Here is a 19,136-nt window from a genome sequence, read left to right as displayed (position 1 = left end):
GCATCACAAAGTTAAAGCGTTTTTAACTTTTTGCAGCATGGCTAAAAGTGACATCACTCAGGGGCACCACAGAAATTTGGATGTTTCCACACACTTCTTCAACAATGGTAATCAAGTAGCAGCCATGTGGCATCATTTTCTTGCGAGTGGAAACCTGGCTTAAAATGCAGATGTTCGTATAAACTCTCATTAAGCTGTTGTGTTGTGCTACAACTTCATGGTTCTTAAAAGTTGTGGAGCAAGGCGTGTAAAAAAGTCACATATATTATTGAAACTAATGGTCAACATTTTACATACGGCAGTTAAATCAATTATACAAGATCCTGCAAAGCAGGATATGTCAGTCTGAGGATACTAACTACACAATTTTGACTTCTGCAAGATCACTGAGAACAAATATGAGTACTTTGTGCATAGTTGTTTTCTCAAACAAAAACAAATTTCACAGTGCTGGACTCACGTCAAGAGCGAAGGCCACCATGATCACATGTATCTCATATGCCATATAGTAAAAGAAGGGATAAAGTTTATGGCAGCCAGAAATGTTGGACCAAGTACGCAAGACATAGCAGCCATGAATTTTGACCCAGTACATCTGGTGGCAATAGAGAATGTTGAAGAAGAGGTGTATTGATTTTAGCACCAATTCCTGGCACCAGTCAAAAGTGCAATGAAAAATGCACTCAGCCAACTCAAACTTATGCTGCCGCTATCAAACAACACTCCAGCAATGAGACAATGCAAGAACAAATCAACTGTTTCACCAAATTCAGTGCCCTGCAGAAGAACAGACATTTGGAGAATGGAAAACAACACACTGGTATGTTTGCACTGTAAATGCCCTGGATGACTCATACACCACAGCAGAGAAAGAAGATCAGTGTCAATGACTATTATGCCCCAAGGCGTCAATGATCACAACAGTCCTATTCATGCCAGTCAACTGCAGATGATCACAGTTGACTTGTGGGGCAAATTCATTACCATACCCTCTATGAGACCACTTTCAAACATGCTGTAGATATTACCTGTTGCCATAAAAATGTACCAGCTGCTGAATTCAGGAAAACTAAGTGAGGCAACCATATATGGAAGTGAGGCCACAAGAGATTAAAATCTTCTTTACTAAGATGACAGGAAATTCCATCAGTGTCATCATCAACAGCCAACCTGTCTGGGCACTACTCAGTTCAGTATCTTCTTTTTCTGAAATACTGAATGATTATCTTTACCAGCTGAAGCAACTGTGTGGAAACACAAAAGTGAAATACATCCAGCTGACAGGAAAATGTTTTGTATGAAAAACTATCAATGACAGAACACAGCACCTTTGGCTTTGATGTTTTAACAGGATTTGGTCATAATATTATTCTCAGATAGGACTTCTAGCAGGCATCACAAGCAGTCATAGGCTGTCAAAGATCAGAGCTACAGATTGAAAAAAGATATTCCAATAAGCTCACGTAACATATATTGTTCTAGGTGATCGTTTGCCATTGAAGATCAGCATCATCAATGAGAAGAGTTCCAGTTATCAGTCTAGATGCTCAGTTCAACTGTAAATCTTCTGTTGATCACAAAAAGCTACTCATGCTCACAAAAGAATTCTATGAGGGTAATCCCAAAAGTAGGGTCTCCTATTTTTTATAAGTACAGGACTCTATTTGTGTGGCAGTTGGTCACACTGTTATACAGAGTGCTTCACGTGCTGTGTGTAAACATGTGCATGCCATGCTGAAGTGCTCAGTCTTGCCTTGGCACTTGGCAGCAGATGAGAATGGAGCTCCCATTGGATGTTACTGCCAAGTGCGAATTGCACACAGTTATTTAGTTTTTGAACACAAAGGGCACTGCGCCAATTGACATCCATCGCCAATTGACAGAAGTGTATGTTGAGTTGTGCATGGATGTCAAAAATGTTTGTAAGTGGTGTAGAGAGTTTTCATCTGATCGGACCAAAAGTCATGATGAACAAAGGAGGTGGAGACTGTCGATTTCTGAAGAGACAGTATTGAGTTTTGAGCAAAGCATGCATGAAGATTTGCGGATCACCCTGGATGATCTCTGCACGTTGGTTCCTGAAGTTTCCCAAAGCATCACTCACAGAATTTTAATGGAAACAATGAACTACTGGCAGGTGTGTGCAAGGTAGGTGCCACACAAGCTGACTGAGGACCACGTGCGGCAACGAGTTGATACTTCCTGTGCATTTCTTCACCACCTTGCAGCCAAACAGGACAACTCTCTGGACTTAATTGTCATGAAACGTGGGCATACCACTTTACACCCGAGACCCAGCAACAATCATGCCAGTAGCAGCATCCTTCTTCGCCAAAGCTGCGGAAATTCAAACAAACACAGTCTTCCGGGAAAGTCATGACAACAGCTTTTTGGGATTGGAAAGGGGCATTGTTGGTCGACTTTATGCCAACTGGGATCACAATTAACGCTGACAGGTACTGTGAGGCTCTAAAAAAACTCAAACGGGCAATTCAGAACCGGAGAAGAGCAATGTTGAGCAAGGGCGTACACATTCTCCATGAAAACGCTCGTCCACATGTTGCTCGGCAAACTGTTGCTCTCCTACAACAGTTTCAGTGGAACATAATCACCCATCCACCCTATAGTCCTGACTTGGTACCCAGTGAATATCACCTATTCCCTAGGTTAAAAGAACATTTGGCCGGAAAGCGATTCAGCTCCGATGACGAGGTGAAAGAAGAGGTACATAACTTTCTGAATAGAATGGTGGCGAGCTGGTATGACATTGGCATACGAAAACTGCCACAGTGTCTACAAAAATGCATCGACAGAAATGGTGATTATGTCACAAAATAGCTAAATGTTCAAGCTGTAAACTGATGTAAACCATTGTAAAAATAAACAGGTCTACGTACTTATAAAAAAAAAAAATAGGAGACCTTACTTTTGGGATTACCCTCATACATAACAGTGATGCTCATAAGCACTACAGATGATCAAAAGTAACTTTAGATCACTGTCATGAACAGCCACAGCTCATCCCTAAAGATATGTGCATAGGAACATCTGAATCAATTTAGGATGCCACCAACAAAGAATTGTGCTCAACTAACACACAGTAGTGTAGTGCCTCAAGAATTACAGTGTAAATTCTAGAAACACTCAGCCTTCAAAAGCCTTGAGCACTCGATATTTTAGGTATGAGTGCGGGAGAGTGAGAACGTTTCTACCGATCCACCTGTTTCTATGTGCAGGTCAGAAGTTTGTTATTAGAAGACTGTAAGAGGGGTGAGTCACTGATGACGACAAGTGTTTGCCGCCAGCACCACAGAAGATGTGAGCAGAACTCAACGAATAATTATGTTGTATTCTCTGATGTGTTAGTGTCTGTGGTGATTGTAAAAAAAGACTAAGGAACAATTGAATATAGATTGCTTAGCACATTCATGTATTGGACTCACTTGAGGCTGGAGACTTTTGAATTACTTCATGTTTTGACTATGAGCAAACCAAAACACATGTATGCTATTTGAATATGTGTAAATGAGTCTAATATTTTCAGATAACAAGAGACCATGTGGTATTGAGTTGCAAGGCACACATGTCTCACAATTCAGTTAACTTGCACGTTGTGTGTAGCCGATCCTCTTCTCTTGAGTGATCAGCTACATCAATCTCCCACAAGCTTCTTCTCCTAAGACTATAGCTGGCTAAGGGAATTTATTAAAATACTTATCTATTCTTGAAATAATTTTGGTGCTCGTATAGTACTTTTCAGTTCCATCACTTCATGTTGTCAACTTTCACAGATAATAACTTCTGCAAGCTAACTTATTCCTTACATGTTAGACTAATTTGCACATATTCAAATAGCATACATGTGTCTTATTTCATTCATAGCCAAGACATGAAATGATGTCAATAGCTGAGCTTCAAGATGACATCATTGAATCTTCACAGAGATTTTGGTTCTCTGCTGTGGTTCTCAAAAAGAAGTACTACGGCACAATGCATTTCTATATAGACTACTGATGCACAAACAAAATCATGAAAATAGGCGTCTACCCATTTCCACACATTAGTGGCACCCTCGACTGTTTGAAAGGAGCAAAGTATCTCTCACCTATGGACAAGCAGACGTGCTACTGGAATATTGAAGATGACAAGACTGACCAGGAAAAGACTGCCTTCAGAACATCTGACTGCCTCTACGAGTTCAAATTTGTGCTGTTTTGACTATGTAACATCCCATCCACCTTTGAGCATATGAAGGACAACCTGCTTTGACATTTTAAATGGATAACGTGTCTTTGGTACCTGGATGATATTGTCATTTTTTGCAGATATTTGAAGAACATGTGTGTAGAAGAGTGTTAACACCACAGATCTTCACTTGAATACAAAAAAGTGCTTCTCTGTTACCCAAGAAATAAAAACCCTGGGACACCTAGTTAATAGCTATGGAGTCCATTCCATTCCAATCCAAAGCAAATAAGATCAGTCACATATTTTATGACTCCTTGGTGAACTTGCGATGTGAGAAACTTTCTTGGAATGTGTTTATACCACTGATGATTCATAAAGGACTTCTGACTGCTATACCAAGACACACTGCTTGTAACAACTATTGCAGAGAGACACCAAAATTTCCTGAAATAGGGTGCAAGAAAGATAATCCCTTGTTCTTAAGGAGGTGCTAACATCTTCTCCAGTTCTAGCATTGTGTGAAGAGAATGGTGGAACAGAACTTTAAACCAACACTAGTGGCCCTGGAATTGGCGCAGTTGCAGTTCTTGTGCCAATTCACCCGAAGTTGCTGAAATGGTGATAATTTATGCTTCCAGAATATGCTCTAAATCTGAGATGAGCTACCCTACAATGGTGTTTTTTCAAACCATTCAATATTATAATGGACCACCATTCACATATTGACTGACTTGCCTGAAGAATCCATTGGATTGAGTGGTGTGATGCGCACTGAGGCTTTAGGAGTACGAATCACAGTGGTACACAAAAGCATAGCAAACACGTGGATGCCAACTGCCTTTCAAGGAATCCTTTGGCTGAGCACAGCAGTGCGGATGAAATCTCAGCCATTGCTACATTAAATGACATTACTGTTGAACAGGTGGAAGATCTAGAACTGCTGGAAACAATAGAGGCCTTGAAGGAAGAGGAACTTACTGAAAGAAATTTCTAAGTAGTAAACAGAATATTACATAAGGGGAACTATGATCCAATGGGGCAAAAATTGTTGTGTTATCCCAGATCATTTTCAGTGAATTATTCTGAAGAATTTACATGACACTTAAGTATCTGGTCATCTGGGATTTGTGAAGACTCTAGACAGAATCAGACACAGCTGTCAGGTCTCCATTAATCCATTAGACATAAAGTGAACCACAGTAAGGGACGTCAACAATGGAAGCACATGCCACAATTATTTAAGGACGTCTGATACCAATTCTGCTAGCAGCAGTGCCATACCACAGGACTGGAATCAGTCTCTTGGGGAAGTCCCTAAAGTCAACAAATGAGAGTCAATAATTACTAGTTTACTATAATTACTTCACACAATATCATGGCACCAAAGCTGTGTTGACTGCCAATGCACTAGAAATTGCAAGGTTCATTGTAAAAGACATCATTCTTTAAGCATGGGACAGCCCTTGTGATGATCTCTGATCATGGAAAAGTTTTCCAGTTATGGGATTCTGGATACGGATTGTAATATACGTAATTAACAGCTCCCAAATTTTCTATATACACATATATTTTACCATAGAGACTGATACACATGAACACTGCATGAAGTACAAAGGCAGACTGAACTAAACATGGCGGCTCGTCAGAGCAGTTAATGTTCCAAAGACTGTAATTTGTGTGGTCAATGTGACCTATTGATGCCACACAGTCAAGACTAGTATCAGTGGAAATTTCAGACTGCAACATCACCCACAGGATGACAACTGTCTACTACCCACCAGCAAATGGTTTTACAGAATGCTTTAATAAGACATTGGCAAATACATTCTCAGAGTTACTTGATGTTGAACAGAGAGATTGGGGTACAATACTGCCCATCATAACATTCAAATATATCACAAAAAAACAAAACACCACAGACTACACACCATTCTCCTCTACAGATGCGAGGCTGAAATGATAATGGATACAATGTTCCTGTTTTAAATGGTTAATAATCAGGATGGCTACATGAAACATCACCAGGACCAAAGAAGCAAGAGTGTTGGCTTGCATACCATCCCAGGACTCCAAAGAGAAGGACCGAGAGCACTACACTGTGAAACAGTGTTAATTAAGATAATGTGCGGGATGCTCAGTATGGATTTTTACATCTGTGTGGAATGTGGGTTACTAAAATACCGTTTTGGGACATACTGTATCCTTTGTTGCTTGTGAGAGTCACATGTGAAGTTGAGAATTATGCCATTTTTGAAGAAGATAAAAGTGCAGAGATATCATTCAGTACCTCCTGATGAGGACCTACTACAATGCTAAGGCACATATTAATGATGAGAGCTTCTTGTTCAAGGAAACTGAAGGCCATTTTGATGATTGTGGAGCTATGAGCAGAGTGAATATCATTGATATTCATCATTGTGAAGAGGATGTAATGGAACAACCAAAACATAAGGATTCTGCAGTGCTGCCATATAGAGCATAGAGAAGACCACTGTCAAGATCTAGATCTAGGATGTTGTAATTGTCTACAATGAGAGTTTCTGAAGCAGCGGGCCACTGTTTCTCCAAGAGAAGGAGAAATGCCATGATTGTGCTGCATTGAATGTGGATAATCAGCTAACATTGCAGGGTGGCATGCTGTAGCTCGCCAGTTTACATCCGATCAACAATAAATATTTTTAATTTTGAATTTGTCATTTCTAGAAGATAGACAAAATTTCTTGTTTGTAATTGTTGCATTTTATGCTATGTTCAATGTTTGTATAAATAGCAGCATTTTCTGTCCAGGAACAGTTCTTATCTGTGTATACAACTGTGTTCATTACCAATGTGCTTTAGTGCTAAGTGTTGTACTTCACTGATGACCCAGCTTTCTGATTTGCGCTTGGTTGTGGTTATGATATGACAATCTGATAATGATATTCTAAGTGTAGAAACTGATACTAAAACCATTTATGTGACCAGTGACTGTAAAAATGCAATAAACAAATTATGTTTATAAAGCAATCACAGTGCACACCTTGGACATTATCCCAGTCTATGCCAATCTTTTCAGTTTGCATGAATATTATTTTTCTTCAGTATATAGTATTTAGAATTTTTCCCTGATTCATTTAATCCTGATAAGGGAGTTCTAGAGAGCAACAGAATAACAAATGTCAATGTGGATAATTATTCAACATCATTGTAAATTTAATCAAATGTGCTATGGAGAAGGTTGCACATAGAATAGTAAAGACATATACTGACTTCAAATGCATTTCCAGTTGTGGTTTTGCTTACCTCTAAATCTCCTGATGTTACTGCTAAATGCACTGCTCTGTTGCGACATTCCTGTGGGATGTCAAGGAAGTTGCTTCCTGCAGCCCATAGCAGTCTTACAGCCTGTATGACAAACAATCACTTATCTCATGTTCATTTCATTATATTAGAATAACAGTCACATGAAATTATATTTCCAATCAAATTTATAGTGGTTTTAGATGGATTCCATTAGTGAGAAGAGGTATGGAATGTGTCAAGAAAAAGAAAAATACACAATAAAAGATGTTTCCCTGTGTGATTTGTAAGGGAAATATATCTACAAAACATACTATTTTCATTCATTCACATGCTGTTTTCCATAAATCCCATCATGAGAGAGAATCTTCACAGGCATGGAATGAATCAAATTATACATTAACAGGCAAAAGTAGTAATTGCAGGCTTATGTAAAGAATACTAACAGCATATTATCACTTGTGCTAACCTGCTCACATCAATAATCATGGGACTCACTTTTAGATCGAGAAGAGCAGCTGCTTAAAACAAAAAGCACTGTTCCTTCTCTTCTAATACTTAGCTGCTGTTTGTACCTAATACTGCAAATGAAGCATTCATGTAAATTTATACAGACTACTATCAGCTGTCTACATACTGACAAAGTCAAACTCTGTATAATAGAGGAGTTAAGTGGAATTTACATCACCAAAAGCAAATCTTTTTATTTCGTGTGGGAGGAGGGGTTACTAAAGCAGAAAGTGGCGCATGAAGTTTCAATGGACCTTATTAATTAAGAGAAATTAGAAATCAGAGTCATTACAACAGTATCCCATATGAAAAAGAGAATTGATGGCACTCATTACAAAGTCCTCACATCATTCTTTCCAGTAATTTCTTTCTGTTTTCCAGAGACTAATTAACTTAAAAGATATTCAGAATTCAATATAAGTCACACCCAAATTTACTTTTGCCATCAGACCCCATAAGCTTGTTTGGTTCCAGGATTTGACATTACACTTTGGTTGTTGTAACTTAAGTGAACTTCACACTCCTTATTACTTAATTAAGCTCTTAATTGAAATACATGAAATGTATTCACAGTTGTGAATATGGACAACCATCAGCTGTGTAATGGAGTGATGACAATGAAAATCCGTGCTGGACCAGAGTTTGAACCCGGATTTCTCACTTATCATGAGCAGTTACCTTACCAATATGCTATCCAAGCACAACTTATGGCCTAACCCAAACTTCCACATGTTATCAACCACTTGTCTACAACCTGCACTCATACATCCATTATGTATGTGGGATTTCGGTTGGTTGTAGCCCAAGGATACACACACATTTCTGTAGGACTTGGTATATTTCATACAGATGTCCACATTACAACAAACCATACAGTGAACTGGACAAGCAAAATGGCATGGGCCCTTAGGTTCAGAGTCAAAGAACTTGTGATGGCAGAAATATACCATTTGTGCTTCTTGATGCCACACAGCCCCCCCCCCCCCCACCCCTCTTCCCTACCCTCCCCCTACCCCCTCACAGTGTGGAGCACAGTTTGAGTGCAGTGTCCAGTGGTGAAGGCAGTGAGATGGCAGTGATGTGATGGGGATGTCAATCGCTGGAGGTTGTTGTGGTAAGGACCATGCTGGGACGTAGACATGGAGCCCCTGTAGGTGGTGTGGGAGGATGAGGCATCAGCCCATGTATGGAGATGGAGCAGTGTGGGGAGGGACTGTGTCCCTCGCATGATCAGCAGGAAGCAATCGAACCATAAACCTCCCTAGGGGGGTTACCGTAGCTCAGAGAATCATTTGGTCAACCACGCACAGCAGCAGGCGGGAGCCAGTGATCATGTGGGGCAAGTTGCCTTGCAGCAGAATGAAGATGTTGGTGATGACAATGAGGATGGTGACATCCTCCATACGTTTGGGTGGGACATTGGTTTGCAGAACCACTAGAGGGGGTAGTGGGAAGGATGTAGAGAGCGAAAGAGAGAGAGGGCGAGAATCAAAGGAATACTGTTTGCAGAATCACGTTTGGGTGAGGGCTGCGGCAGCAGCTCTGCAGCATCATAGCTTGAGTCCTCAGTGCTGGGAGGCTGCATAACATTGTTTGGCATGAAAGATGCCGGGTCGAGGTGTGATGGTTTCATGTGGTGGAGAGAAAAGGTGAGTGGTGAACCTTTTACCCAGATGTCCATCGTATTAGCAGTGTGGTTTATGATCTCATATGGGCCTGAATATGCTGGGGCAAGTGGGGCCTGGATGGTGTTGTCACGGGGAAAAACAAATTTGCATGAAAGGAGATTGGAGGGCATGTAGGAGCAGGGGGAGGGGGTGGGGGGTGATGTATGGCTAGATGAGGGGGGGGAGGGGGGGGTCAGGGAAATGTTTGCAAAATATGTTTGGATCTGGCTTATCAAATTGCAAAGGGGGTTGGGATTGTCAGGGGAGGTAGGTTGTAACAGCTCCCCAGGGAGGACAGTGTTTTCACCATAGACGAACTCATTCGTGGTGCCCTCGATATCTGGTTTGTACAATGACTGCGGGTCAAGCAGTACCCATCAGAGGGCCTCGGTCCAAAGGCTGTCAGGACACAGCAGTGCTGTCTTGGGAGCGCGATGCCACTGTTCTACCAGTCTGTTTGCTTGGGGGTGGTACGCAGTCATGTGACATTTGTTGAAACCATACAGCTGGCAGAGTTGGGTGAGAGTGCTGATTCAAACTGCCAGCTCTGGTCAGTGGTGACAGTAGTGGGGCAGCCAAAGTGGGAAATCCAGGAGGGAACAAAAGCCTTAGCCACGGTTTCAGCAGTTATGTTGGTGAGAGGTACGACCTCTACCCATCAAGATAAAGAACTGATGTAAGAAAGAACACAACATAAGCCCTCTGAAGGGGGGAGGAGGCTGATGTGGCGAAAGTGGCCAGATGGAATGTCGAATTTGCAGACAGGTGGAACAGTATGCCTGGTGACTTTGTTGCTCTGGCAGGTGATACAGTTCCAGGCCCAGGTCTGACAATTGTGCTTCATGTCTTACCACACAAATTGTTTTGACACGAGACTTGTTGATGACTTAATTACAGGATGTGCATCCGAGATTGGATAAGCGAGGATGATGGCTTGTGCAAAAGAGTCTTTCAGGGCCTGGAAGGCTGCGTGCATTACTTCTATCCATGGAATGGGGCAAGTCACTGAAGTTTGCTTGCCGGTGAGGGCATTAGTGAGGGTGGCCAGGGTGTCAGCTGCTGCACGCAAATGGCGACGGTAGTAGTTTATCACTCCCAGAAACCAACGGAGCTCTTTGTATGTGGTAGGAAATGGCATGGATAAGATAGATTGCACCTTCCATTCAGGGGTGTGTGTATTGGCAGCCAAGACTGTCTATCCCAAGAATTGGAGAGATTGTTGGTGGAGTTGATCTTGACTTCGTTCGATGAGAGAGTGTCCTTTACTATCTTGATGTGGCGTTTGAGATCATGTGTGGATTTGCTGAAGATCAGGATATCAGATATATGAAACAGAAGTTGAACTGCGGCAAGAGAGAGCCACATCTGGGCAGCATTTTTTAACCCAAATGGCATGAAAAGGTACTCATGCAACCCGACAGGGGTGATAGTCCCCATTTTCGGAATGTCTTCAGGTACGTGTGGTATTTGGTGATAAGCGTGTTTGCAATCCAATACACTGAAAATTGTAGCACCCGCGAGAAGGTGAGTGAAGTTGGAAATGTTCAGTGCAAGATCATTTTCCATCACAATTCTACCATTCAAGCATCTGTAATTGGCACACAAACGAAAGGAGACCTCTTGTTTATGGGTGAGGTGTATGGGTGATGACCAGTTACCATCAGGGAGCTGTAATTCCTGCCTCAAGAAGTTCCTGTATTTGTTGGCGAGTGTAACTTGAGTGGATCAAGGTGGCAAGCCTTGTGGGAAATAGGTGGGCCCTCAGACATGATCATGTGATGAGCAGTTCCGTTCGTGATGGTGGAAACCGAATGTTCAATGACTGCGGGGCATGGTTTTGGTTGATTTATTAGGGGTGCAGTGTCGTTTTCTGCTCGAGAGGGAATGGCAGCAAAAAGTCACATTTTTGTTATGCTTACGCTGGCACAGATGGCAGTTTGTGAGTGCTGAGCGTGAGGCAGACACAAGCAGTGTGTGCGTAAAGGCTGCCTATTGTCTGTAGTGCGTGAGAGAGACACGCTTGGCGGTGTTGGTGCTGCTGCTGCTGGTGTGTGCGTGTGTGTGTGTGTGTGTGTGTGTGTGTGTGTGTGTGTGTGTGTGGTTTTTAGGGCGCACAAGTACATTGGTCATTAACGCCCAGACTAAATTATGAATGCAATGCGAGGCACAATGTTAAAACAGCAACTAAAAAGGACAACACTATAAAAGGCACATTAACAGGCAAGGGATTAAAAGAAAACAGCATAATCAAATGTCCTTAGACAGGTTTGTCAAGTGGATAAAACGAAGAATGCGAGCAGCTGCTCCTGGGTCATCTGCTAAAATTTAATCCAGAGTACATGGCAGGCCAAGATCAATGTGCAGTGTATTAATATTCGGACAGGACATTACAGTGTGGCGTACCGTTAGCAACTGCCCACATGGGCAGAACGGCACTGGCGCAGCCGTCAGCAGATGGACAATCCGTAACCAGGCCAAAATGACCTCCTCCTGTCGAGAAGGGTGTGAAGAGGTCGTCCAAGCCATGGGGAGAGGTTTCAAGGCCGAAGCTCGTTTTCAGTAACTGTAGACCAATTGGCATGCCACAGTGATAAAATACGCTGACAAATGACCCTGCTAAAATCAGATGAAGCCACACAACAAGAAGCTGTCTGAGGCTGGAGGACCACAGCCTTGGCCGCGGCATCTGCAGCTTTGTTCCCAGGGATACCGAAATGACCAGGAACCCACATAAAGGTAAATGGAGAACCGTCGTCTGCCAGCTGCTGAAGAGAGCGTTGGATCCAGTGCATGAAAGGGTGAACCGGATACGGATCACTGAGGCTCTGGATGGTGCTCAGCGAATCAGAGCAGATGACATAAGCAGAATGTCGGTGGCGGCGGATGTAAAGAACAGCCTGATAGAGGGCATATAGCTCAGCTGTGAAGATCGAACAATGGCCATGGAGCCAGTATTTGAAACTGTGTGCCCGACAATAAAAGAATACCCGACACTGTCATTGGTCTTAGAGCCATATGTGTAAGTGAAGATCGTATTAATGAACTTCGAAGGAAGTTCAACAAACCACGAGTGGTATACCAAAGCTGGGGTAACCTCCTTTGGGAGCAAGCTGAGGTCAAGGTGAACGCAAATCTAAGCCTGGAGCCAAGGTGGAGTTTGGCTCTCGCCCACTCTAAACGTTGCAGGGAGTGGAAAATCAAGTTGCTGAAGGAGGCGATGAAAGCGAAATCCAGGGGGTAGCAGGGCAGATACATACAACCCGTATTGACAGTCGAGAGAGTCATCAAAAAAGAAACGATAAGACAGGTGGTCAGGCATTGATAACAGCTGACAGGCATACCGACAAAGGAGTATATCACACTGGTAGGTTAGTGGCAATTCACCGCCTTCAGCATGAAGACTCTCGATGGGACTAGTATAGAATGCTCCGATCGCAAGACGTAGCCCCCAGTGTTGTATAGAGTTGAGGCAGCATAAGATGGACAGCCGTGCAGAGGAGTACGCAAAGCTCCCATAATCCAGCTTTGAGTAGACGATCGATTGATATAGGCGAAGTAGGATGGTTCGATCCGCTCCCCACGACGAACTGCTGAGAACATGGAGGACATTTACGGAACGGGTACAACGGGCAGCCAAATATGACACATGTGGAGACCAGCTAAGTTTCCTGTTAAATGTAAGACCTAAATATTTTGGTGTCTCCACGAATGGGAGAGCAACGGGACCGAGATGTAAGGATGATGGGAGAAACTCTTTGTAGTGCCAGAAGTTAATACACAACGTCTTCTCGTCAAAAAAACGGAAGGCATTGGTGACACTCCAGGAATAAAAATGGTCAGGACAACGCTGAAGACAGTGCTCCAGGAAAGAATGTAGGCTGCACGCTACAGTAGATGGTAAAATCATCCACGAAAAGGGAGCCTGATTCATCAGCTGGGAGGCAATCCATTATTGGATTGAGCGCTATGGCGAAGAGAGCGATGCACAAAACTAATCCCTGTGGCACCCCATTCTCCTGGCGAAAGGTGTCAGACAGGACAGAACCCACATGTACCCTGAAGTTTCGATCCTTTAAAAATGCACGAATAAAAAGAGGGAGGCAACCGCGAAGGCCCCATGTATGCATGGTGCGGAGAATGCCTGCCCTCCAACAGGTATCGTAAGCCTTCTCCAAATCAAAGAACACAACCACTGTCTGGCGCTTCCACAAGAAGTTATTCATAATGAAGGTTGACAAGGTAATGAGATGGTCAACAGCAGAGTGGTGCCTATGAAATCCACATTGTACATTGGTAAGTAGGAGTCGAGATTCAAGCAGCCAAACCAAACGAGAGTTAACCATTCAATCCATCACCTTACAGACACAGCTGATGAGGGAAATGGGTCGAGAACTGGAAGGCACGTGCTTGTCCTTCCCCAGCTTAGGAATCAAGACAACAATAGATTCGCGCCAGCATGCAGGAACATGACCCTCAATCCAGATGTGATTATAAGTACGAAGAAGAAAACCTTTACCCACAGGAGAAAGGTTCTTCAACATCTGAATATGAATAGAATCAGCGCCGGAGCAGAGGACCATGACCCGGCAAGTGCACTTCAGAGCTCTCGCATGGTGAATGAGGCATTATAACTTTCATGATTCGAGGAGTGGAAGTTAGATGGCCTTGCCTCCTCTGCCTGTTTTCGGGGGAGGAAGGCAGGGCGGTAATGAGCGGAGCTCAAAACCTCTGCGAAAAATTGGCCAAAAGCATTGCAGACATCCTCCAGGGGCCACAAGGATGTCATTCGCGACACTCAAGCCAGAAACTGGTGAGTGGACCTTAGAGAGTGTAGAGTGCCAGATAGCTGGCACAGGCTACCCCAGACAACAGAAGAAGGAGTAATACTGTTGAAGGAGCTTGTGAAAGCAGTCCAGCTGGCTTTCTTGTTTTCTGTAATAACATGACGACACTGCCCAGGAAGAGAAGAGCCCCCAGTCTGCTTTGGTGATGTTCCAACTATTTTAGCATGGAGATGGGGTATGATGAAGGAGATGGATAACACAAGGGAAGAGGTCGCTCGAATACATATCAGAAAGAGCGTACCACTCAAACCGACGTGCAAGTTGGGTAGTACATATAGAGAGGTCTAAATGGGAATAGGTGTGAGTTGTGTCCGAAAGAAAAGTAGGGGCGCCAGTATTGAGGCAGACAAGATTGAGGTGGTTGAAAAGGTCTGCTAACAGGGAGCCTCTCGGGCAGGATGCTCGAGAGCCCCAGAGGGGATAGTGGGCATTGAAGTCTCCAGTCAACAAAAATGATACAGGTAGCTGAGAAATAAGTTGCATCATGTCTGCCCTAGTAACGGCAGATGACGATGGAATGTAAACAGTACAAATGGAAATTGTGAAAGTGGGGGGAGTAATTCTGACGGCAACTGCCTGCAGATCGGTGTGCAATGTGATAGGATCGTAGTAGATATCATCCTGGACCAACAACATAACCCCTCCATGAGCCGGAATACCTGCCACAGGGGGTAGGTCAAAACGCACAGAGGTATAGTGTGCCAAGGCAGTACGATCGCATGGGCATTACTCCATTTCCTGGAGAGCTACTATGAGCAGACAGTGCAAGCGTAGCAGCAACTGTAAGTCCTCTTGGTTGGAGCGAATGCCCCAAATATTCCAATGAATAAGTGCCATCCTGAGAAGAAAAAGAAAAAGGAGAAGCAAGAACGGGTCATCTCGAAGACCGCTGACGGCCTGACTTCGAGGGAGCACTGCTGCAGCTATCAATAGGCGGAGAGTCATCGTCCATTTTTTCAGTAGGTTTGTCAGCCACCATGTTAAGATGGTTGGGAGGGGGAGCTTCCTCCGCCGGTGAATGGCCAGATGTTCGGCTACCAGCGGTGTGGCCAGGCGAAATGGATGATGGCCTGGGGCAGCAACCACTGGGTGGCGCAGGAGAAGAAACGCGCCGTGGCAGAGAAGGAGAACTTTTCTTCCTATGAGCCTTCTTGGAAGGTCGTTTAATTGAAGTACTGGTCGATGGCTAGGAGTTCGGGGTACGCAAGAAGTCTTCACGGGGCGGTTCCTTCTTGAAGGCTCGTGCATCTGACTTCTGGGTCTTAGTCTTGGCAGAAGCTGATGAAGGTGCTTGTGCCTTAGGGGTGACGGGAGGAAGAGGAGACGTTGACCGGGTGATCTTAGCACTGGCCGAATGGACGATTGTCAGATCGCATGTCTGCATCGATACCTCCCTGGTAGGCCGAGGAGAGGCGAGTACCGTACTGTATTTCCCCGCTGGGAGCAGTGTGGGCTTCCTACTAGCAAAAATCTTGCGGGCAGCCGAGGTGGACACTTTCTCTTTGTCCCGAATTTCCTGTATACAGCATTCATCCTTGTAGATGGGACAGTCGTAAGAGGACGCTGCATGGTCACCCTGACACTTCACACAACAAGGAGATGGAGGTGGACAGTCACCCTCATGGGTGTCCCTGCCACAAGTGACGCATTTAGCTGCATTAGAACAAGACTGCTGCATGTGGTTAAAACGCTGACACTGGTAGCAGCGAGTACAGTGTCGGGACATAGGGGCGAACAGAAATAACCTCATAGCCCGTGAGGAAAGACTGAATCTCCTCGGCAGTCAATCCATCGAGTGAGCTAGTAGGTACTACACCACGTGACAAATTTAAAGTGCGGTGAGCCTCCACCCAGACAGGGAACGTGTACAGGAGTGTGGCCGGAAGGAGGTTTTGTGCCTGAAAAGCGTTCTCAGTTTCCAACAAGGTACCGTTACACATCCTGGTACAAGACCTGACAGGTCCGGATATGGCATCTATGCCCTTCTGAATAATGAAAGGGTTGACAGATGAAAAATCCTTTCCATCCTCAGATCTAGAAACTATGAGGAACTTTGGGGCAGGTGGTAGTACTTTTATCACTGGTGGCTGGTCAAGTTTCCGTTTGTGGGCAGAAGTCGAGGGAGAAGAAGAAGAGAAATCCATTGCGGATGAATCCCCCATGATTGCCAGCGTCTCCGATGGCGCGCTCCTTCCTTGTGGGGACCCTCTCAGAGGGTGATCCCATCTTAGGTGAATGTTTACACCTCAGGTCACACCTCCCGAGAAACGGACGGAGGGACCAATCGGCATGGTTGGAAGGTATCAGCTCAGGCAATCACCCCTCGCCGGGCCTGGCCTTTACCAGGGGGTACGCACAGGCCCTACTTGTCTGCCCAGGGCGGGGAATTACACTTTACCCCGTCACCAGCTATACATGCAAACGTGTGGGCCGGCCTTCAGGCACGCACCGGGAGGAAAGAAGAATAGGAAAAAAAGGGAGAGAGGGAGAGAAAGGACAGACTGTCTCTAACGCCAAGGTGGAGACCATAGGGTGGACAATAAGGCAAGGAGAAGAAGGCAAGGTAAAAAGTAAGGAAGACAGTGAGAGAGGAAGAAGGACAAAGAAAGGAAACAACCAAAGGAAGGAAGAAACCAGAATAAGCGAAAAACCAAAATGACCACAAATGTAATTTGTTCAACCGTCCGTCTCCAGACGCAGGTGCAAACTACCCCCTTAAGGGGGAGGGACTCCTTTTAAGTCGCCTCTTACGACAGGCAGGAATACCTCGGGCCTATTCTTACCCCAGACCTGCAGGGGAAAGGGGGGGAGGGGTACTGCTGGTGTGTGTGAAGCTATGGAGCAAGCCATGTGAGGAGGCATGAGAGGGAGGGAATGTTTATCAACACACTGGATGGGTGCATGCATGATGGTGGTGGGTGTGGTTGGAGTTTGCAAAACAGGTGAAAGAGATGTACAGTGGAACACACTTGATGCGGATGGGGGAGATGTGGCTAACACTGTGTGGTTGAGACTGGAGTCACACAAGATAGGTGTGGTTTTGCTAACTTGTGTGCTTTGTCGGCAGAGCTGTCAAGTGCAGTGGATGAAGGATCAGGTGTTAGCGCTGCAGGCAGTGATCGTGGCAAACTCATCCTCACTGCGTGCAATGCGATATTTCAAAACCGCGTTCTCACAGCAGAGGGTGCATACCCTGGCACTTTCCACCGGGATGCGATTCATGGTTGCACAAGTCCTGCTCGCAAAAGCTGCGCAGTGATGCACTAAACAGTTAACAGTGTTTATACTCATAACAGATGGTGGAGCATTGTCAAATGGGATGTGACAGTTAGAGGCGTGGTGAAAAAGAGAACCTCAAATGACATTTGGAGACGGTTGTAATGGTCGCCTGGGTGGCCAGCATCTCAAAATGCAGAATCCATGTCAGCATGATGAAATGCAGCAACTTTGCTCTCCTCGTTATCATTTTCAAAATGATTGTGTCGATGCACACTCACTGGAGATGCAAAGCCTTAGTCTGCAGTCACATGTTGCACTGTTGAGTGGCAAAAGTACTGAGGCAACCAAACTGCAGGAAATGTGTTGTAAAATTCAGGTGGTGGTAAAGCAACAAAATGTCCCATTGTAGGTGACATGGCCAAGTGGAATGAACGAAGGTGTAAAAAAGCCAGCATAGTAGATGTGGAAATACTTGCATTATGAGGAAATGGAGCACAAATTCTTACTCAGGGTCACCACTGTAGGATTTCGGTTGGGTTGCAGCCTACGGAAACACACACATTTCTGTAGGACTCGGTGTATTTCATACAGAAATTCACATTACAAAAAATCATTCAGCGAACTGAACAAGCAAGATGGCGTGGGTTGTTAGGTTCAGAGTCAAAGAACTCATGATGGCAGAGATATATCATTCATACTTGTTGATGCCACGTGTATATTCTTGTACAGTGGAAATATTTTAATCGAAAATCACTTGCTCGGTATTGGCAGATAAATTTGATATTGCAGCACCTACATTGTTCAGCACCTACACTGTTCTGAAAAACGATGCAACATTCCGTCAGACACGTTGCAAGACCAAAGGAACAGGATCTGTGACAACTGCAGCTGTTATGAAATACATGAAATCCTTTCACTGTCTGAAGAAATGCTGAATCATATTTCTGAACAATAGAGCCACTACAATATCATTTTAGTTAAAAATTGGCATAAAATAAAAATGACAACTTTACCTGTAGGTAAATAATCCACCATGTACGTTTACAGTGTACTTTTGTATTAGTACTGAGAATTTAGTTGATATGTCATTGCCAGGAGATCCTATGGATAGTCTGGCTGCCTGTAATCACTGTTGCTCAATTAGCACCACCCAGGAGGCACATGTAGGGTATTTTAAGGTTAAACCTACGGACGTGAGCAACGCGAACGTAAAACTGGACGTAAGTTTCAGAGGCAGAATTCTTCAGCACAACTGGAACCCAAAATATCTTGGTGTCATCCTGGATCATACACTATGCTTCAAACAACACCTTCTTAACTTAGCTCAAAAGCTGAGGACTCGAAACAACATCCTCCATAAGCTATGCGGAACTACCTGGGGATCTTCAGCAACCACCCTGCGAACTTCAGCTCTGGGCCTGGTATACTC

General features: G+C 44.2%; 1 protein-coding gene across 1 annotated transcript in view; it reads right to left on the bottom strand.

The window, feature by feature from the left end:
* The window catches only part of LOC124598276 (serine/threonine-protein phosphatase 6 regulatory ankyrin repeat subunit C-like), a 100,192-nt gene that overhangs the window by 16,354 nt on the left and 64,702 nt on the right, over window positions 1–19,136 (bottom strand). The window contains exon 6 of the mRNA XM_047135990.1: window positions 7,471–7,572. Coding sequence (XP_046991946.1) covers window positions 7,471–7,572 — 102 coding nt within the window. The remainder of the gene's footprint in view (window positions 1–7,470; window positions 7,573–19,136) is intronic.

The sequence above is a fragment of the Schistocerca americana genome, chromosome 1 (genome assembly GCF_021461395.2).
Source record: "Schistocerca americana isolate TAMUIC-IGC-003095 chromosome 1, iqSchAmer2.1, whole genome shotgun sequence".
NCBI lineage: Eukaryota > Metazoa > Arthropoda > Insecta > Orthoptera > Acrididae > Schistocerca > Schistocerca americana.
Note: the sequence above shows the minus strand (reverse complement) of the source record. Positions and strands in the feature narration are given on the sequence as shown.